This window comes from Eleginops maclovinus, chromosome 20 (assembly GCF_036324505.1).
Source record: "Eleginops maclovinus isolate JMC-PN-2008 ecotype Puerto Natales chromosome 20, JC_Emac_rtc_rv5, whole genome shotgun sequence".
Classification (NCBI taxonomy): Eukaryota; Metazoa; Chordata; class Actinopteri; order Perciformes; family Eleginopidae; genus Eleginops; species Eleginops maclovinus.
In genome coordinates, this window is record NC_086368.1 from 13,085,995 (window position 1) to 13,108,271 (window position 22,277).

Below are 22,277 nucleotides of genomic sequence, written 5' to 3' on the forward strand. Positions count from 1 at the left end.
TTTTGGTGTTTATTTGTCTACTGATGAATAATTAGGTGTAATCAGGGGAGCCTTCTCTTCACACTTCATACTGTACATCAGATCACCAGAAGAAGAGTCCTGGCTGTTCTCATGTGAGACGTGATGTGAATGTGATCCAATTAGACCACAGCAGTCTGACAGTCCAGAGCCTGTCCATGTTTCTACTCTACTGTGTGACAACACGTTAGGCACTGTGCTCTTAGGGCAGATTCATGAATATATATAACAGCCTCTTCAGCAGACAGACTGTCACTTGAAGCATGGAAAGAGGAACTCCTCATCCCTGCATTGTTCCAGCCTCTCAGCTGTCTCCATTTTACTATATATAATATCATTGTGTTGGTCCAAACTGATTATTTTAAAACTTAAGGAATCTGCCAATTAAAAGACAAGCAAATAGTGTCCAATGTCTAATCACGCCCACAAAGACAAGCAGCTAAAACACAACTAGTTCAATCCTGTGATGACTTAAATGGTTAATTGATTAAAACAATTGCTATAATATGCTCTCTGTTAGGTCGCTTTGTTCAATATTCTATTGAATAATCAATGATTATTTTTGGGCTCTAAACAATTTGAATTGTTGAATTGATATTAATAAATAATAACAGTGAGATACTCACAGAAGGTCCAGGCAGTCCAGGGAAACCTCGCTCTCCACGCTGTCCGGGTAGACCCACGATACCGCGCTGACCGCCCAAACCCTGAGGACCTGAAGGACCAAGAGGACCCTGAGAGGGGACAAAGATAATTAATGGTTGGTTCTTTCGTATTCCATGTTAAATTGAATTTGTTTAGCCAATATTATTTTGTATTTAACACAAAAGGGTAAACACTTCATATATTGTTAGTTGAACAGTTAAAAAAATATGCTCATTCACTTCAAAGCAATGTCATGTCTATACGCAATGAGGAAGCTCTATTAAGCAGCCAGTTAGCTTAACACATCGACTAAAAACAGGGGGAAATAGCTAGCCTGGCTCTGTACGAGATAACAAAATCCAACTACCACAACTTTAAAAACGTAACTATTACGTTATATACCCCTTATTCAATCTGTAAAAAAGCGTAACAACGACCATAAAGGATTTTAAGCGAGGGCCAATGTCAGAGTAGTGAGCACTGCTGTAGGTTTGTCGTTTAACTGACAGTTACTAAGCAACCAGCAGAGACTCGTTTAAGTCACCATGTTTAAATGTTGACTCAACATTTGCTCAATATAACATTACAAAGCTTGCCATCTTAATTATTTTTGTTCTGGCAGGTTTCCCGTTCTTTCTTTTCTGTACTAAAGTTAATTTTTTTGATTTATAGCCCATGCTGTTTTCTCCAACTTTGATAACAAATCTCCCAGTGGCAGCAGGACAGATAGCATCGATCTCTCCATCACGTCTCACTACTTCATCTGCACCACCACAGTCCACTCTGCCACATGTCCTGCTGTGAAACATGCTCACAATAAAATCTAAGTGACATCTGCGCCCTTATGGTTCAGCTGTCAAATACTTTGACGTGTTGATAGAGGGTTCAAGCTTTCATAGATGTAATCTATACATGGTAGGAGTGTCAACACAGAACCTGCCTTTTTCTGAGTATGCAACCATGTGTGATGTGTCATTATCTTGACAGGACTCGGCATGTGTTTATGAGGGGTTGTGTGTGTGTGTGTGTGTGTGTGTGTGTGTGTGTGTGTGTGTGTGTGTGTGTGTGTGTGTGTGTGTGTGTGTGTGTGTGTGTGTGTGTGTGGGCAACGTAAAAGCCTGGGGTCCTGTCATTATTCTGTCCCTGGGTTTATCCTGCCCTGTGCTGTCAGATGTCTTGGTCTTCTATTACAGTCAGTGATGGACACTGAGAGCTCTGTCTATAAATGGACAGTGTACCCTGCTGCTGTTCATTACTGATGAAATTGGCTCTTTGGGCTGTGAAAAAGAACTATAGAAAAGGCTACAGAAATGTAGAAGACAAACTGATTTAACCCTTTCTTTCTCTATAATGGACATCTGTTCACTTGAAAATGTTCAAGGACATGTGCAGTCTGGAGAGTTAGAGTGGCTAAACATGTGGGTGCTGGAAGGATATGACTGGTATTCGAGGCCTCACAAGGTCCATTAGTTACGGCTTATGTAGAGAGTGTTATAAGGAGAAATATGATAAAAGTAAGACAAACTCACAGAGGGACCGTCCTCTCCAGCATCTCCCTTCTCTCCAGGAGTTCCAGCAGGTCCGCGGAGCCCAGCATCTCCCTGTCGGCCTGGAGGTCCACCGTCTCCTCTCACACCCTTGGGTCCGTCTTTACCAGCAGGGCCAGCGGGACCAGCAGGTCCAGGATTACCCTACAACATGTCAGGAGGATAACTCAATCACAAAATGAAATCACATGCCTGAAATAACATTCTATTTTAAGACTTGTTGATTCTATGCACAAACAGCCAGTTGGGTGTATTTTTGAACTTACATTGGGACCAGGGGGTCCAACTCGGCCAGCAGCTCCAGGGAAACCAGTGGCACCCTGAAAGACAAAGATTAATTTACACAAATCCAGAAATAATCTAACAAAATGTGCATTTACTGCAGTGATCTAAAAGTTAAACACTGCTAAAGATACTCACAGGAGGTCCCTGAGCACCACGAGCACCTTTAGGTCCGAAAACACCAGTAGGACCCTGGAAAGGATAACAGAGTGTACATAACATCATTAAGCATTTGAGTATAGCATAGACTTTTTTCTATCAGTGTTAGGCCTGCCGTTGTTCAATGTTTTTGAGTGCAAAAGTGAAACTGCACTATGCTTTAAACATCAACGGTTTCGGTGTGACCTGACTATAATTAAGGCTTCAGGCAAAGTCCAGAAAAAACACCCACTGAAGGTCCAGGGGCACCAGAGGGTCCTTGGGGTCCGGGGGCCCCAGCGTCACCCTTCTGTCCAGATTCTCCCTGCTCTCCCTTGATACCTGGCTGACCGTCGGAACCCTGAAATAGAAAGACAGAAACAATTGAATGTATGAAATATGTAAGCCCTGAAACAACAAGCAATATGATCAAAGGGGCACTCAACCAGTTATAGATAGATAGATAGAATCGGAGGATGAAACCCTCTTTATTTGTCACATGCATGCACACAGCAGAGCACACACAGTGAAATTAGTCCTCTGCATTTAACCCATCCTAGTACTAGGAGCAGTGGGCAGCTATCGTGCAGCGCCCGGGGAGCAATGGGGAGGGGGGATTGGAGGTGTCCGGTGCCTTGCTCAAGGGCACCACAGCAGGGCCTAGGAGGTGAACTGGGACCTCTCCAAGTAGCAGTCCACTTTCCATATTTCAAGTCTGTTCGGGGACTTGAACCGGCGACCCTACGATTCCCAGTCCAAGCCCCTACTGACTGAGCCACTGCTGGACACATGACATAAGGTCCTTACTACTCAAAACAATAACATCATGTGTTCTGTGGCTCTGGAACATTCTATTGAGTTGCATTATATGAAATGGAGGTTCCATCGATTTTGGAGCTTGACCTTTACTACGATATTAAAGTCAGGATATCTTAATCTGCTTTTACAACTTTTTTATTGTGCACCTGTGTGCCTTTAAACTCTAATTATGTCAAAGTCTAAAAGTGTGTCAACATATTCAATATGAGCTGTTCCTGTAGCACCCCTGTCTGTTTTCAGTCTATGTGGTGATGGCTGACGTTCTGTCTGTGAGCTGCGAACAAAAACGATTACACATGTAGTGTAATTCATCCTGACATGAATTAAATAATTAACAACTTAGAAAAAGGAAAAAATAGCATGATAAACTGCGGTGGGACAAAAACATTGATGAAGATCCATTAGGAAGGATGCGGCTTATTAAAATGTTTCATTAGATGTCTGCCTGGAGTCTTTGGGAGGAAATAAATGGGGAGGGGATATAAAGACTTCCGCCTGTCTACACAGTAATTTCTTTGCACAGAGTAGACAACACAATAAGCAAAGAAACCAAAGACAAGAGGTAAAGCGTTTGAAATAAGATGCAGTGGCAGGTCTGTTGGTTCTTAGCTCATGACTCTGTTGATCAAAGAAAATATATCATTTAAACGTCTCATTTTATGGGGAAAAAATAGGAGATATTGTTTGGATCAGTTTTTTTAAATTTAGAGACTAAAACAACTGCATTGCACCTCTGTTTAATATAAGCATACAAAGGTCGGTTCTAGCTCTACTGTCAGATCCTTTAATACATCCTTTCACTTTTTATTTTTAATATTGGCTTCCCCTAACATTTTACCAACTAGCTTTATGTTTGTAGTTTATTCTAACAGTAAATACAACATACACTAAGTGTTATTGAGCTATATTTAAACATTCAAGATGTGATTGATGCTATTTCTTCATTTCTGTCCTTCACATGGTTAAATAGGGAATATGTTAAGTTCTTTAAATCATTTGTAAAATTCTCTTCACAAAGTTACTACACATATTTATCACTGCACAGACGTTCTATATATAGCTAGCATGTCCACACCCAAGACTAGGGCCACATACAGCATGTCCTGACATTTAGTTTATGTCCCTGGAGACATGGCCTTCAGACAACAGCAGAGGTAAGTGCTGGTAAGAGTTGGTGTTGTTGTTGTTGTTACTTACAGGGGGTCCAGCAAATCCAGCAGGCCCAGGAGGTCCAGTCTCACCCCTGTCACCCTGAGAGAGAAAGGAAGAGAGGCAGCAGAGTGGTTAGTTCAGACTGCAGAGCTAAATAAAACTGTGAGAAACAGGTGATCTGTTCAAAAACTTTTACATTTACAGCTATTATTGTTTACCTATCGCCTTTAATATACAAACAATGAATGGGTTTTAAAGGAAAAGCTACTATTTAATGTTGTTTTTTATGTTATATTTTTAAAAATAAAAAGGTACACTAAATTAATGTTATATTTAATATTGTTAAATTGTGACACTTACAGGAGCACCACGGGTACCAGGAGCTCCAGAAGGACCAGAGGGACCAGATTCTCCCTGTAAGAAAACACAGAAGCATCAGCAACACACACTTAGCTCTGAAAAGTGGGTTCAGATAGATGTTAAACACAATGTATAACATAGATACAGAAATCAGACAGCAAGGTATTTAGATTCAAATCAACACAGTGTAAAACAAATCATAAACCACACACCTTCTCGCCATTGGGGCCAGCAGGACCAGGAGGACCAATGGGACCAGTGAGACCCTGCAACAGGAAACATCAGAAGAGTGTAAGGACAATAATTGTGTTCAGAGAGTATTAAAGAAAATCTAATGATTATCGTCGTTTTGAAGATTTAACAAATTTGACTTTTCTGATGCATTACATGAGTAAAGCTGGAGGCCATTAACAACTATTGATCGCTAATAAAGAAAACATGGATGACAGTCACTCACTCTTCCACCATCTTTACCGGAAGCTCCTTCAGGTCCTTTCTCTCCAAGGTCACCCTATGGGGATTAAAAATAAAAACATAACGATCAGAACCTGAGATAGGTAAAGGCATGTCACAATACAAACCAAATGTTAAAATATGTATTTATTAACACTTTTTTTCCATCATTGCTTACTCTGTCTCCTTTGGGTCCAGGAATGCCGGCAGATCCTCTCTCTCCGGGCATACCTGCAGGCCGGGGGGACCCTGAGCTCCACCAGTACCAGCAGGTCCAATGGCTCCCTATGATGGAGCAGAAATAATGGATGTTATGCACAGACAACAGACACAACGAGTAATTCAGTCTGTTTGTATTCTGTATAACTGAGTGTAAGCACCTGCTGCGGACATGAGAAGGTGCCATACTGTTTTTAGGTTGCTTTTGCCAAAAACAAATAAGAGAAGTGGCTATCTTTGTTTAGGCATATTTTGTTCAAGAACAGCAGAGGATTGTAATAATAAAAACAGCTTAGAGTAAAATGATTAACCTGACAGAGGTTTTTTAGCAGCTGGATTCATAGAAACTTTACCTTTGCCCACCAAATCTAATTAAAGTGTGGAGAAAGCAATGAACTAATGAGTTTTTATGGTAATTAGAATCCCACATTTTCTTTTGATATGACATTTAAGTCTGTATTTTAAGTAAAAATTAGAGTTTTATCATAAGAAAATCGTTATTCCACATATGAAAACCAAGATAAGGGAGGGAAAAGTAGATATTTATTAACTGGCTCCATCAGGGCCATTCCTGGTCATTAGTCATCAAGCTTATCAGCAGTGCTTTCTACAGCAGCTTCAGACTGGAATACAGTCACACAAACACCAACCGCTGCCTATCTCCAGTTATTAAGCTGTAACCACAGGCCTCACACAGCCTCCATGTTGGCTGGGAAAACATTCAAACTGACTGCAGGGAGAAAATGTACAATTTGTATATGGCAACAAATCGTAGCATCTTTTTTTTAGAACTCCACAAACTGTCTTTTGGTCCCACACTCACACTCCCTCTCACATCAGCTCTATAATCCTCATCCTCTCTGTCCACTGCTGTCTGACTTGAAGGGAAGTAAACCTGTGAACTGGGATTAAAACCTGACCAGATAACAAACAGCGAGAATTTCAGCCGCTGAGCTTTTCCTCGGCTCACAGTGCAATTGTGACAACTCACTGCAGTAAATAGATTTTTTTGATGGCTGATAAGCAAGTGACCGGCTTGCTTGATTGGAAATACTCAGACCTCCTGGGTCTTTAACAATATAGAGATGTTATTTGTGCAGATCCATATTCCAGTAATAACGCAATCTTCTATCGAAAAATCAGTATACTGCACAGGGGGACCCGGTATACTTGTTCACAGGAATGCTTAAGAGTTTTTACTTAAAAGATCTTTTCTTTGTAGGCGCAATAGGTAGGCAAACACTTATATTTTGCTGTCCACTCTTGTTTATCATCTTCTGTGCCCTCAGACACCCCAAAATTAACACATAAAACATGACCTTTCATATCCTTCAGGAACACTAAGCAGAGGTGCTATTTCACACAGCTAACCCAAGAGATGTGATATATCAGGATCTGGGTGTTAAACCAACCACCATTTTTGCCCAAAAGAACATAAATGTAACAATATGTCAACACAGATCAACTCAACTTAACAAACACCTGAGTTTATTGTTATGTAATCACATGCTCACATTGATGTGTAGCTGATGTGTAGCTGATGTGTAGCTGCTGCTGCATGTAATAAGAATGTACTGGCCAAATGTGTGAGTGCAGTTCAAGTGGTAACTATTTAAAATGTGAAAATCTGTCTTCCTGGTTTCAGACCAGACGTTGGACTCACCTTGGGTCCGTCAGTTCCAGGAGTTCCAGGCAGACCCCGAGGTCCCTGCAGACCCTGGGGGCCGGCAGCTCCTCTCTCTCCGGGGAAACCACGCTCTCCCTGAACAGTGACAAAGTGACATTCAGCGGCATGTCTGACAATCAGTCGATCAAAAAGTAGCGATGGCAAACACAGAAAGTCAACTTACTCTGGGTCCAGTAACACCAGCGGCTCCAGCCTCTCCAGGAACACCCTTGAAGGAGAAAAGGAGGAGGAATATATGTCACATTAAGCCATGTATGCTTGAAAATAGTAACAGCTGCCACAACAAAGAGTACTACTAAGTATCAATACTACGCTTTTTCACTCACAAATCTAAAGAAATAAAGTGAATGGTTAGATTTATGTGGAAACAACTCATGTTTTTTTTTACAGTATGAAATCCACTTTGCAGGGAGCCTCAATGTTAAGCACACTGAAATAGTACAGCAAAAACGTATCCTATTTATTTATAAGTAGCCCTTATTTATACAGGTAAACAGGCTGAATATATGCGCTCTTTTACAGAAATGCTGCTGTTAAGGTCGCAAGTCAGTTAATCCAACATTTTGTGAAGTTCCATCGAACAGCATACACCAAATTACTTTTATGATCGCTAATTCAAACCTATGACAGAACAATCCTGGTATTTCCACAAAGTAAATGTGACTTTATAAGCTTTATTTAACCAAACAGAAGCACTCACCTGGTCTCCAGGCTTGCCTCCCTCACCAGGTGGGCCAGGAGGTCCGGGAAGACCCTGAGCACAGGAGAGAAACAAAAATAGGTAAGCAAAACAAACTGAGTCAGAAATGAACTTAAAATCATGACAGATCCATCAAGGGATATTAATCTGCACAAGTTGGTTAAAATAATATGATATACTGAGAGGTAAAGGTTTGAGCAGATAGACTCACCTGGAAACCTGAGGGACCGGGCTGTCCTTGCTCTCCTCTCTCGCCAGCAGAGCCCTAAACAGATCATTCATAAAGCACCGTCACAATCCACTTCTATTATTAACAAAACTAGAGCTTGATGTTGAAGATGGTGGGAACAGTAAGCTCAATTTATCAATTATGTTGCTCTGATATCAGGTCATAACAACTCATCATGTTTAAAAAGGTTTAGCGTACTGAATCACACTTTAAAACAGGCTGAAAGTCAGTGATGCCATCTCACAATGGCCACACTTTTGTGCCCAGGACTTTTATTTTTCTTTCTCTCCAGACAGAACTTTCGTCTAGGCAGTCTGGGGATTGAAGATATGGAAGTGCAGACTGATAAAAGGGGAAAGATAGAATCAGTATTGAAGCTATTTGGAGGAGATAGAGGTACGTACAGCTGGGCCGGGGGGTCCAGCAGCGCCGGTTTCTCCATCTTTGCCAGGCAGACCCTGAGGAACAGAGGGAGGAGGAAGAGAAATAGATAGATATTAACAGCTGAGTAAAAGCTGATGCAAATAAGTAGATAGACAACTGATAGCTATAATTCAGCTAAAATCATTCTAATTTTGAAGCTGAGCTACTGAGTTAACAGTAGATCAATTGTGAGACATAATAGCAAAACAATACACAACAACCAAGTAAAATAAAGTTCACTTAAATATTTAATAATTGTTATATTATGATAGTTGTGACATTCAGAGTCGGAAAACAGTCTCCTTCTTAAGCAGATACTTCTTATATTTGATAAATATGTAGTTCTATTCCTTTAATGTACCACAACATTTTTTATATGTTTATCACATATATATGTTTAAATCAGTGAGTCATTAAGGCCTTCAGAAACATGGTGATATAAGCTGAATGGTTTATCTATTTTGAGATTACAGTCATTGAGAAGATTCAAAATGTGTGACTAAAATAAGAAAATGTATATAACTCACTCTCAGACCAGGAGCTCCACCCAGTCCCTTTTCTCCAGACTTGCCAGGCTCGCCCTGATCAAAACAGAAACAAAAAGCAGCGGTTAGTCACAGAGCTGCTGCTGATGTCCTTGATCCTGCACCCGTTGGAGGAGAGAGGGTGAATGTGATCATGCAAAATTGTTCAGCAGTAGGAAAAGTGTCACTGAACTTGATTCAGGGACTTCTTTATAGGAGACAAAAAAACAACAAAGCAAACACCTTTATCTTGTTAACCTATTAACAATTTCTTCCTTTCATTTAGTTACTCACAGTTGCTCCCTTGGGTCCGGGGAATCCCATGACTCCAGGCTGTCCACGGGCTCCCTGTGGGCCGGGGGGTCCAGGGCGACCATCCTCACCAGAACCTCCCTGGTCACGTAAATTAATGATAATTTAGTCACAGAGCCCATTTAAAAAGTATGGATCATGACCAAAACGCTTGACAGAGAAGTCCAATTTAAGTCTAACATACAGTATGAGCAATCCCGTGGTTATTGTAACATTATGAATAGCAAAAAGTAGCTTTTCAACATGAGTCTGATAGTGTGAGGTAAGGGCCAGTCAAAGAAAATACTGGGGATGTGGAATGGAGAGGAGTAATTGGGTTGGGATGTTTGGAGTGGGATCTAGCAAAGAAATGTCCAGTATGGCCCCAGAACACACAACAGTGACTCACTGTTGTAAAAGTCCTTGACTTCTTTATAAATAAACAAACAGGTAAGTAAACAAAACCCACAGGGGTAAAGTAGGGAATCAATGAAGTAAAGAAATATCACACAAACATGAGTTACAAAATGAAACAACTGCCTAATCTGTCAGTGAATCGTAACGTTTTAAATGAAATACAATCACAGGAAATGTGAACGTCATGTTAATGTAGTCAAAAATAAAAACATTAAAGAGAAAAGATTATCATTTCAAACTGTTTTGAGTTTACAGAAAAATGTTGAGTTGCAATGCATTATGTTTGAATGGCAAGAGCTTCTTAGTGATGGTCTGAGGACACAATCCATTAAAAATAATTCAGTTTGCGGAGGTTTCAGTGAAAAGTTTTATAGGATTTTCCACTCAGTTAAGTATTGATTAACACAAAGGAGCCCGTTTTGTTAACTCAGGCCTAAGTAGAGTTGAGAAAAATCCACAATCAATCTACACCGTGAGACTTTGTCCCTCTGACAAATAGGACAGTTGAGCTAATTTGAAACACCAACACCGCTGGGGATGAGCCTGGTGGATAATGGGTGGATACATTTCCTGCAATTTAATTTGATGAAACCACTTATGGGTCATTACCTGATGAGAGCACATTTGGTAAAATTACACGGATCCCTTTGATTGTTCTGTTTGTGATATACAACCTCCAAAAGTGTGTGAGGAAGCACACATGTGAGATTTTTTTATTGATATACAAAGACGGTAAATGGAAAAAGAACACTTACAGAAGGTCCGACTTTGCCTTGAGGACCAGCGTCACCAGGGCGTCCAGTCAGGCCCTGTGAGAGAGGGAGGTTAGAAACACAGATTAAATCCACATGCGTCATCAGACACTTCTATGCAGGCACCTGCTAAAAAAAGGTGGCAACATATGGCACCCTGGAGAACTGAATTTACACCTCTGATTGGCCCTGTGTCCAACATGCTACAGTTCCTAGACTACTGATGGAAATGTAAAATATAAATGAGTGTATTTAACGTTTCGGTTGTTAAGGAGCTCAGTACTCTACAGCTGTTTTTTTAATCTTACTTTGTGGTGGTTGTATACAAATATTAACCACCTCTTGTGCTGCTTTTTGGAGGTGAAATCACTTCGGGCGGCACAAAAGTTGTTCAGTGTAAACCTTTTATGACCATATTGTCAGGGTAATGTGACTTTGGGTTTTTGTGGAGAATTCAATTTGTACAGGGAACTCATTAGAGTCTGTATAAAGGTGCTGGAGGAGTGCTACTGCATGTGTGAAATTAGTTGCTAGTGCTAATGGGGATCCTAATAAAGAATAAAAATATGTCACTCAAATCAGTGTGTGATAGGGCTGAGAACTACAAGTTTGGAGATTGGAAAAGAATGGAAGTGTGTGGTAAGAAAGATGTGAGTTTACTAGACTTGTGTAATTCACTCCATATCTCTGATGTGGTTAGTATTTCAAGGCTGCATTAGCTGCTACGAGCACAACACGAATCTCCGTTGTCTGTTGCATTGGTTGTTGTGAGATGCATTGTGGGAAATGTAAGTTTGACCAGGAAAAAGAATGTGTTGAATTGTGAAGTATTTAAGTTGAGAACTTCTTCAGATAAATTAACAATTTAAAATCACATTCCATTTCCTAAAAATGAATTGTTATTGGCTTTGAATATGTGAAAACTTTTGGAGTTTGTTCTTTGTACAAGATAGCAATCTTATGGTAAGCTGAGAATTTAAATTCATCAACAATAATGAACAATGGATAACATCTGAAATAGTGTGTATTGTATTAACGCTGACCCCTACAATTATTACAAAACCAAATGGTGTGTTTAAGGTGATATTGTTATCCATCTAGAAATCTTTTAATTTCCTTGTTCCTGCAAGGTATAACGCAATTTACTGCAGGTCATCAACATTCACATCTCTGGTAGTTTATAAGTAAGGGATGTGCTTACTCTAGCACCGGGAAGACCAGACTCTCCGGGACGGCCGGGGTCACCATTGGCACCCTTGGGTCCACTGGCACCAGCGGATCCACGCTCACCAGGGGCTCCCTGTGTTCGGAGAAAGAGAGAGATAATAAAACACTCAGTCAATCACTTAGGAGGACGACACTTAAATTCTCAAACCCCTGAGGAAATAAGTTTCCTCTTTAACAGCGTAAAGGAGTTTCATTGACCCGCTGGAGATGAGAAGATTAAAGTCTGGCAGATTCATTTTGGTATAAATGAAATTGGTTGGGGGAAGATAATGTTAAATGAGTGGCTGGCTGTAGTGTTATAGGACATTTAGGTCACTAGTGCGTGACGTAGTTCTGAGTTATGCTGCCATCTTGTGGCCAAGACATGAAGTTACATGTGTCCTGCTGTCTGTGTGTGAGTCTCAGGTGAAAGTGAGGATACCTGAGTGTTGATGAATTCAATGAATTTTCCAATTTCAACACGTGCCTCATTAACTCATCATTAAAATTGCTGATTTGACTTCAGTGAACCTTGAGAACGCCCAGCACTTATTATGGAAGATTTTATGAGTTAATTTGCTGACAATATTAATTATCTTTCAAAAATCTCTGACATTTTTTGACCAAAATCATGTCAAGTCCTTGATCGACTTTGTTTTGTGTTTGCCCTTACCACATTGCCGTCACGTACGGCTAATGTCATATTCCCAAGTATAACATAGACTTCCAATTACAGGTCTGTAATCGCTAAAATATGTCTAATTATATGTCAGAAATATGGATTTAAATATGAAAAATATATAGTTATATACAATTTTATAGTAGAGAATAACCTCATTTATAGAGATTAATACAATTGAGTTGAGTTCAACTTTAAGGTAAAAAGTATACATTCTGTTTAGCCTAGTTTGTGTGGATTCACACGTATTAGTTGTTTTTGTATTTAAAAATACACTTAAAAATACACTTTTTCAAAATAACTTATATTGAATTGGTTAACGATCTTTTAACTAATACGATTTTGCTGTGCTTTAGGTTTTCATACATTTGCACCTCACTCAATGTTGTGTATTTATTTTGTATGTTTTAAAAATACTTTGTAATTTGTTTTTTAAAAGTACTTTAGGAAAAATGATATGATAATTTTTCACATGGTTGGTTTGATCGTTACTGGTTGAAATTGATTTACAGTTCATGGTAATGAGATTTTTAAGCAGCACTAGTACTATATTGCTCTTTAGGTTTTACAGAAATGTTATTTTCTCACTGCAGTGGTCAATAATCAATGAGAACATTTGACCAAGGCATTGTCAACAGCAATTTCAAAAGGTAATATGCAGCAGATGGAAAACACTAATTTTCAGTTAAACAGATTTACCCCGGTGAATATATTCATGCTTCAGTTGAAGGAGACACACATTTCCTTATCTCTCCTTTGCCAAATATGTTTACTATGGATTCGTAAATGTTTATTTTCTCTCCAAGAGCAGTATCTCGGTTACAGCAGCAATAATACAAATATCTCTCAGCAACAAGTGTGACTTACCTTGGGACCAGCCAGACCGTCCTGACCGGGGAAACCACGGTTACCGGGAGAGCCCTACAGAGAAAACAAAAAACCCCATTCAGAGTTATGATTAATTAATAAAACAAAATATCTTAATCACTGTATCTCATTGGGGTCCTTAAACAGGTTCACATGAGGTGACCAACTATGATTTCATTAAAAATGTATTGCAACTATTCTCAACAACAATTGATCTACAAATGTTTCTAAATTGGTTTAACCATACATTGGACAATAACTTGTTTTAAACCAGTCAGTTAGACAGTACTTACTCTCTCTCCAGGAGGTCCGAGTGGTCCAGCAGCACCTGCCTCCCCCCTGGGTCCTCGCTTGCCTTCTTCTCCTTGTGGGCCAGCAGGTCCCTGGAGACCAGCGGGTCCCTAAAAAACACATACACCACAGACAAATGTTGTTACAGGAAGCAATACAGACCTAGCGTGAGAAATTACATTTCTTTAGGTTTATATGTTCTGGTTTTTTTCAGACAACATAAGCAACCCTTAGACTTAGAGAATATTTAATTTTAAGTATCTATAATATGTTGATATAACAATCACTCAATCGTAAAAGTATGTTTTCCAAACATGCCATTTGGGTAGATACCATGTCTACAGTAGATATTCATTCAAGAAGCAGTAATAATCTCTCTGTTTGGATTGTGAACAGGAGGAGGGTATACAGGGACACATTAAAGAAAACAAAACTCACAAATTCTCCTTTGGGTCCAGCCTCTCCCTTGAAGCCTGGAATACCGGGGTCTCCCTAAACAACAAAGAAAAGACAGAAAGAGCAGCAGTTTGTTATTTATTTTCTGGACCATGTTATTATTTGAAATATGAAATAAGTTGCAAAAAGGAATTGCAAACTGGACCTAAAGTACTCGAGTGAATCTATGGTTAATGGATGTTTCACTGAGTACATACAGATGTTCCTTTTGGTCCGAGAGGTCCAGTTGCTCCCTGAGGCCCGGGAGGTCCACGAGGTCCAGGGAAACCAGGAGCACCAGCGATACCAGGAGCACCCTAAAGAGGAAGAGACAGACATCAGTCAAGCATCCACTTGAACGGAGGAAGTCTACTATTTACAACCACTGATTTTACTGTTATCAAATGACATGTCAGTGTAATTTTTATAGTTACTCCTCATTTGCTTGCTGTAAATAAGGCACCATTGATTTTTAAGTGCCATCAATTCTGCCTTATAAAAGCATAAGTGGCTACGACTGCAGGTTTGAATCATATTTACTCACAAGCTCAAAGAGAGTTTGTGCTGGTCAGGGAACAAATATAATTAGAAATAGAAGTTTTTCATAATAAAAAGCAAATGTTAGAAGACATGAAAGTGATATTTAAAAAGGCCCCAGCACTTCTACTGGTTGAATAGGAAAATGTGCAGTAGGTGTTTTCCAGTTTAGGTTCAGACAACGAAGAGTTTGAAACTTACAGCTGATCCTTTGGATCCAGGGATACCATCAGTTCCAGGGTTTCCCTGTAGATAAAAGAGAAAAATGAAGTGAATTGACAGAAAAAAATATAACTTTTCCTGATTAAGTTGTTGTTAAGGGAGTTACAGTATAGTGTGATCATCAATGTTAGAATAGTTGGTCAACAATCTTTTTTTGCAGCTCTGTTGTGTGCAGTATTGCATTGAGGTTTCAATCATATGAAAGAAAAACACTGAAGTTGCATTGTCACAAAATACTGCGTCTCGTGACATTTTAAAAACATTTATTGTGTTTTACGTAAAAATGTGCAAGGCTAATAGACTATATTTAGCTAAATACATTATTATAGCATCACTTACAGATGCGCCAGATGGTCCGGATGATCCAGGAGTGCCAGACTCTCCACGGGGTCCCTGAGCACCCTCAGGTCCACGAGCACCAGTAGGACCAGCTTCTCCCTGTTAGCAAAGGGGATGAAAGAGATGATATGAAATTAATATACAAGCAAAGATCTTGGAAAGTTTAATTAAATATAGTAATTGGTAATCTGACAAATCCCAAACCACCGCCCCAAAAAAGGTTTTAAAAATGAGGATAGAACAATGCAGAAGGAAAATTCATACTTTAAGAAATGTTGACAAAACAAAAAGTAGGAAAGAGGGAACTTTACATAACTTTACCTTCCAGTTTGCAGTCTGAAGAATGTTAATAGCATAACATATGAAAATGCCCTTTATTTTAAGCATCATAAATTATAATGGCAACAAAACCGTAACTGTGGCAAGACAACACAGACAATCCAAATAGATGGGTATGAGTTTAGAATATTGAGTATAAAGTCAACGACACCCTGAAATTGTACATTTTTTAAGAGCTGCTTCAGAGTAACAAAGTGAACTCTGTTAAATTATGGAGGTGTAGCTAATACTAAACCAAGAAGTGGAGTATACATTTTGCTTGGCAATAAATAACACAGACAGATGAATCAAGCAAATAATCTAATGTGGAAACTCTGTACTCTTGCTCTTCAATATAAAAAAAATAATCCTCTTTTTAATATAAATTCAAATGTTAGAAAAGAAAAAAGAAAATACAGACAAGTACATATGACCCGGGGAGAAGTAGCTAGCTTAACTCTAATAAACAAAATGCTAACCTAGCCTTGCATTACACAAGCTACCCCCCTTCCATCATGGCGGTTTAGGTACTTTTAAGGGTATTAATTATCTTTCTTGCTGAGACCACGATCTAGTCAACAACCTCAAATGTTATCTAATGCATCCATTAAATGTCGCTCCGTGTTTCACAGAGTGTATATTAAAACGACACACACATCGACCGCTAACAAACTGTGACTCAACCTCGGTGTTTACCTGAAGCTGAGTTTCCCTGCTATCTGTGTTGACAGCTCTGTACGACTAAACTTTGAAATCTCTCCATCGAGAGCTGTGCTTCACTTCACCAGACTGAGTAAGGTTATTTTCTGTCTTTACTTTTATTATATATTGATGTGAAAGTAGATGTCTGTTTACCAGAGTGTATGCGTCTCCTATTGCAGGTTATTGCTGCTCTTTGCTAAATTCCGCTGCTGGTTGCTTATTTCTTAAATGGCTTTTATTTTAACAATATAGGCATATTACATCTGTTATGTGAGATCTTGATTTGTTGTTATTTGTACACTTATGACATCCACATTGTGCTGTTCAGTGTGTGAGGCATTGGATAATTGCCAACCTTAAATGTTTGTTGCTGTTGCTATGCATAATAAGAGATTGCCTGGTACTTGAACAAGTGACGATAACTATGTTCCTCTTAGCTTGCAGATGTATTTAGATCTATTTATATTTAATTCACATTGTATTGATGAGGTAAACATGATTATTATATCATATTATCTAGCCTAAAACCATTGCTCATAGAACACCTTTACGTAGTCTATATATAATTATACGTGGTTTGTCTTGTCATTGCCGTTGTATCCATTTTCCATGTGTGCTATCCAAAGCAAAGCAATACAAATAGTTGTCTTATTGATAAGAATATCAGAAGCAAATAATTCGCACATTTTTTGATGATTGATTGAACAATTATTTTTGCTTTTAGTATGCAACATGCTGTTTTTAGCCTTTCAAATATGAATACTTTCTTGTGTTTCTCTTTATTTATCATATATTTATATGTTTTTTTCTGGCAGAGAAAGTGATTGATTGATAATGATAATAACCATTAGTAGCAGCCCTAATCCAAAGACAGGTTCATATTGTTTTGCAGGCCTTCAGTATTAAAATATCCAGAGGTTTAACCACACGTGGTTTAAAGTTTTTATACATGCTGGTGAATGGAATTGCTCTACTATTGCTGCATCTTTGTAGACTTTGCAGACTCAATAGTATGACATAATAGAGTACAGAAAATTATGATGCAGTTTTTTGACATTTTTCCTCTTTCAAGGCCAATATTTTACTGGCACTCAAACTAAGTTGAAATAAAGGTCAACAGAAGAAACATCTGTCAGTTTATTGGAGCTATGGAAACAATTCTTAGCATATTAGAGACGAAAGTTTGGCTTTTATGAACATAGTGCGGAAATTAAATTGGAGCTGGGTTGTCTTAGTTTGATATTTTCATTTTAGCAGCGGCATGGTTTATTGAGTTGAAGTTTACAATTAGTGTCTGGATTTTGTATTGCTAGCTTTTTATTGTGTTAGTCTTGGGTCCTTTTTACCTTTGATCATAATGCTCAGAGAGGAAAAAGCACAAGGCTGTATTTCATGAGCTCTCAGGCTACTGAGGTACAACACCATAACACATAATGAGAGTTTTAACATTACCCCCATGGGACATTTCCTAGAATATTATAATGAAGTCACACAAAGACACACATTCACACACAGGTTCACAGATTATCAGACTCAGTGTTTATGAATGTAAGTTGATGCAAAACATAAACACACACACAGGCACACATTTCACATCTTGAGCCTAGCTTGCCTTGATTATTTTTAGAGAAACTCTTTGATTTTGTAAAGAGATATTCCATTTCTAATTCCTAAAAGACTTCCCTAACTATCAAGGGGCTTGAAGAAAGCAAACCACCAGAACTGGGCCCTCGAGCACAGAGCTGAGCTCGAGGGCTGAGTCTGCCATGCAGGAGTAATAAATCAGATGGAAAGCAGAGAGAGAAAAGAAGAAAAAGACAGTAAGAGGGAGTGGGAGAGGGAGAATAACACTTTAGAACCCCCTTTTCCCTAATTTTCCACACAGATGGAAGCTTAAAGCACTTTTCAATGCAGCACTGGCTTCTCCTATTTCACCTAAGCATGTCAACTTGTCCACACGATATCCTCCCTGAGCTGTCTGCCCCCCTTTTTCAAAAATATTCCTTTACTTTATTTGATTCAACAAATATTTTTTCTGAACATACAAATTTCAAAACCACATTTTTGTACCTATGATATACATATCTTAGCTTTTGTAGAGAAAAAGAAAGTTTGCATGTTAGTTTTCACAAAGACAGGAAGTGACAGATCCACTTACTTAATGTCATTCACAGAATAAACTCAATGGGAAAGGTGGGTAATATTTGGATAATATTTAGATAACTTATGACTTACCTTTGTACCGGGAGAGCCAGGGAAGCCTGGAGCTCCAGAGGGGCCGACAGGGCCCTAAAGAGAGGGAAAGACAGTCAGTCAGCTTGGCTTTTAATAACTGACACATCCAGGTTGTGTGCATCGAGAAATGGAGGTCGACTGTGTGTGTGTGTGTGTGTGTGTGTGCCTGCCTGCCTGCGTGTGTGCGTGCGTGCGTGCGTGCGTGCGTGCGTGCGTCGCGACATTTGGCCAAATAATTAAATATATGAAATGTGGTGAGACACTGGTCATAGCCAGTGGCTGATTGGTAGGTGTACTTCTAGTATTTCTTACTAAGTGACAAACCAGTTGATAAAAATTAGGAAAGTGAGACTACATTTAAAGATTATACTTACTGGGGGGCCAGCAGGACCGGACAAGCCATCATTTCCACGAGCACCCTGAGATAAACAATACATAATCAATACATAGCTTTGAAACCTTTGTTTGTCCAAAAAAAAAGTCTTAACTGGAAATAACTACTGTTACACAAATGACAATGACATATTGAGATTATCCCCTGTAAATTACATTGCATTATCATCAAGGACCAAGCAGTATGACTCCTTTAAATTACTTAAAATGACTCAGTACTACTTTGAGAATTTGCTTCCTTACTCTGTGGTAAACACTAATATTTCAAAGTGAAGCATCTAATCCATCTGCTGCAATTCTGATGATACATTTGACATAAAAAGACAACACTCACAGCAACTCCACTGGGTCCAGGACGACCTCTCTCGCCAGGCAGACCACGTGGTCCCTATGTAGGTGAGGGAGAGGAGAAGATAACCTTCACAATCCGGTCACCCTTATATCACAGACTGGATTTTTACATATTCTACTTGTTTTCACATGTTGTTATTGTAATGTCTAGAATGACTCACCATTGGTCCAGGAGCGCCATTCTCTCCAGAAGCACCAGACTCTCCCTACAGAGAGGAAGATATATTTGACTGTTAGTATGTCAAGGCAACCTTCAATATCTGGTAGGGATCTAGGTCCTTTTCACCACTGTCAACACATATAGATTACACATACAAACAGTAAAGCCGTTCCTTAATGAACTTTTAATCAGTGTGTACACGCACAAAACAATCCTACCTTAGACCCTACAGCTCCAGTCTCTCCCTTTGAACCATCAAGACCTGGATAACCCTAAAAAGCAGAGAGACATTGCCCGGTTAGGAAAAGAATAAACAACCACCTTATTTTCCTGGGTTAAAAGATGACCAACACACTTACTCTGTGTCCCTTGATGCCCGGCAGGCCAGGAGTTCCTGGGAATCCACGAGATCCCTGTGATGCAGGAGGAGAGGAGATGTAGGTGATTAAAATACATCAGGGGGAAAAAAGGTGAGGCTCTACAGTTACGATGCTATCAAGATTGATGGAAGCCAGAGAGGCAGATTAAATAAGGAACGATTTACCCCAATACAGTTATTTCGATAAGCTTATCTATTTAAAAGGACATTTTATTGGTCCAGTTTTGGGTCAAATTAATGTTGGCGACATGGGAGAAAAAACATTTCTGATCCTTGGCAGGGATGGATAATGTAACTCATAACGTAATTATCAAAGATTTGAACTTTGTAATCACAATCTACAGCTCAATCTATACAAGGATACATAATTACAGTTTGTTATTTTGAAAGCTGCTTTTTTGTACAATCAATGAAAAGTTAAACACTCGAGGTAAACTGTCAGTTTATCATAGTGTTGTGAAGTGACGGCATCACTATAACTGAATCCTTTACAGTATGAATATTCAGGTAAAGATTCTGCAATTCCCCCAGATCAGGCCCATTACAAAACTAGTTGCTGGTCACCAGAAAGACAAACAAAGTAAAACCAGGATCAGGATGTCATGTAAGACTCATCTTTTGCAAACTGCTCAGTACTTTGAAAACAGCAATAATTTGAGAAATCTCACCTGAGGTCCAGAAGGTCCACGTTCACCTGATTTGCCAGGTTTGCCTGCCTCTCCCTAAAACAGAAACGGAGAGGAAAAGTTCAAATTTGGTAGGTACTTTGTAAGCAATGTAGTTGAAGCTGGTTAGTGCTGGTAAGAGTGAGCACTCCTAGTGGACACATTTTGTAATGCCATGTCTACTGCCATCATGGGGCTAACCCAAGGAATTACATTTGGATTTCTATGATCCCTGATGAGTCAGGTCAATTGGCAATATTTGTGACAACTTGTTGTAGCACTTCAGACAAAAAATAAAGCAGGCTGACAGAGGATCTCTTCTCTGATTAAAAACTGGAATATGGCCAGAACACACCAACTACATGTTGAAAAACATATTCAAATAGGCGGGGCATTAAAACAGAATAATTTAGTTGACTAAAACTGTTAAGGCACTAAAAGTGACCAATAATATCAAGTCGCAATAAAAACATTATGATAGACTTCCTAAGTTCTTCTTAGGTTAAATGTGTTATTTATGTAAATTTTATCTTTCAAAATGCCAGGAATGAGATGTTCATAATCAGCTGAATTTACCTACAGTATGATAACAATGACTGACAGTCAGGAAAGGCCACAAGAGCATTTATTTCTCCAATTCTTTGTGTTATATTTAGAAGACTTTCAGCAGAGACGTTGAGAGATAGAAGGATAGTGACCAGGCTCTTATCAGCTTTGTCAGAGATCCTGCTTGTATGTTATGTATTCAGTTTTATTAAGTTGTGACCGACACACTTACATCATCCCCAGGTTTTCCAGAAGGTCCAGATGGGCCACGGGGACCCATGGGGCCCTATAAGTAAAGAAAAACAAGTAAAAGGTGAGACACAAGTTCCCAGTCATGACCAAAAGAGGGCAGCAGCCCACACTTTGGAATTATAATGCTAAACATGTGGAGACAATTCTCTCTTCCACTTTACAACCAGCCCTGTGTTATATTCATTGACACAAGCTGACACTAGTAATGCATTACAACTATTAATGAAACAGCTAGGGCAATAAATGCTCACATTATCATCTTGCTGATGTGAAACACATTTCAATTAGCTTTCTGGTTAATGTGATCATCTGTCTGTATAAAAGCACAATGACAATCCTAAACAATAATGACACTATAACGATGGTTAATGACAGCATTTTATTAGCTAAAAAAGATGGAACAAACACTTTGATATCCGTATTTGATCCAAAAGTTTAGATGTTTTTTCTCTTTATCTCTTTTTGTCTGCCAGTATTTCTGCTGCTTCATTCTTGTGTCTACAAATGCCAATTGATAATGTCACTATACTTTCATTTAAAGGGTTTTTATTTCTTATTCTTTGCCAAAAAACAACAACTTTGAGGTACTGACAGTATAAAAAAAACACAATTTTTCTCATCCGATTAAGCTATTACAGACATCCTGTTGGTTATTTGGCACTCTTGTGACTTCAAAAGCTTAAATCCTCTCTGGTCTTCACTAACACTTCTGTCATACGTCTACAACTGTCAAGTTATTTTGTGGAAGGAAGCTTGATTTTAATCGGCCGTAATGATGTGCTGGAGCAGGCATTTCAGAGGCGGCATATCTGAACTCCACAGGAGCAGATTAACGCAGCAGTGGGGAGACCCTGCATTGTCTACCTGCTGAGGGAAGGGGAGCACAGGGTAGGGAAAGCAGGATTTCTGGAAGCTTAGTTTGGGGTGAGTAAGAGTGGAGAGGGGGTTTCAAAGATGAAACAAAAATTGAAAAGCAGGACTGAAAATGAAAACTAAATAAGAAAAAGGGTTGGATTTTTCTGTCTGAGATATGTGAGAGGTAGG

General features: G+C 39.1%; 1 protein-coding gene across 1 annotated transcript in view; it reads right to left on the reverse strand.

The window, feature by feature from the left end:
• The window catches only part of col2a1b (collagen, type II, alpha 1b), a 42,457-nt gene that overhangs the window by 7,188 nt on the left and 12,992 nt on the right, over window positions 1-22,277 (reverse strand). The window contains 34 exon segments of the mRNA XM_063910863.1: window positions 645-752; window positions 2,193-2,354; window positions 2,477-2,530; window positions 2,631-2,684; window positions 2,884-2,991; window positions 4,647-4,700; window positions 4,962-5,015; window positions 5,174-5,227; window positions 5,419-5,472; window positions 5,593-5,648; window positions 5,651-5,699; window positions 7,297-7,395; window positions 7,484-7,528; window positions 8,021-8,074; window positions 8,232-8,285; window positions 8,654-8,707; window positions 9,200-9,253; window positions 9,491-9,589; window positions 10,660-10,713; window positions 11,858-11,956; window positions 13,409-13,462; window positions 13,702-13,809; window positions 14,138-14,191; window positions 14,353-14,451; window positions 14,873-14,917; window positions 15,233-15,331; window positions 18,488-18,541; window positions 18,862-18,906; window positions 19,215-19,268; window positions 19,393-19,437; window positions 19,610-19,663; window positions 19,751-19,804; window positions 20,439-20,492; window positions 21,214-21,267. Of these exon segments, the coding sequence (XP_063766933.1) occupies window positions 645-752; window positions 2,193-2,354; window positions 2,477-2,530; window positions 2,631-2,684; window positions 2,884-2,991; window positions 4,647-4,700; window positions 4,962-5,015; window positions 5,174-5,227; window positions 5,419-5,472; window positions 5,593-5,648; window positions 5,651-5,699; window positions 7,297-7,395; window positions 7,484-7,528; window positions 8,021-8,074; window positions 8,232-8,285; window positions 8,654-8,707; window positions 9,200-9,253; window positions 9,491-9,589; window positions 10,660-10,713; window positions 11,858-11,956; window positions 13,409-13,462; window positions 13,702-13,809; window positions 14,138-14,191; window positions 14,353-14,451; window positions 14,873-14,917; window positions 15,233-15,331; window positions 18,488-18,541; window positions 18,862-18,906; window positions 19,215-19,268; window positions 19,393-19,437; window positions 19,610-19,663; window positions 19,751-19,804; window positions 20,439-20,492; window positions 21,214-21,267 (2,292 nt within the window).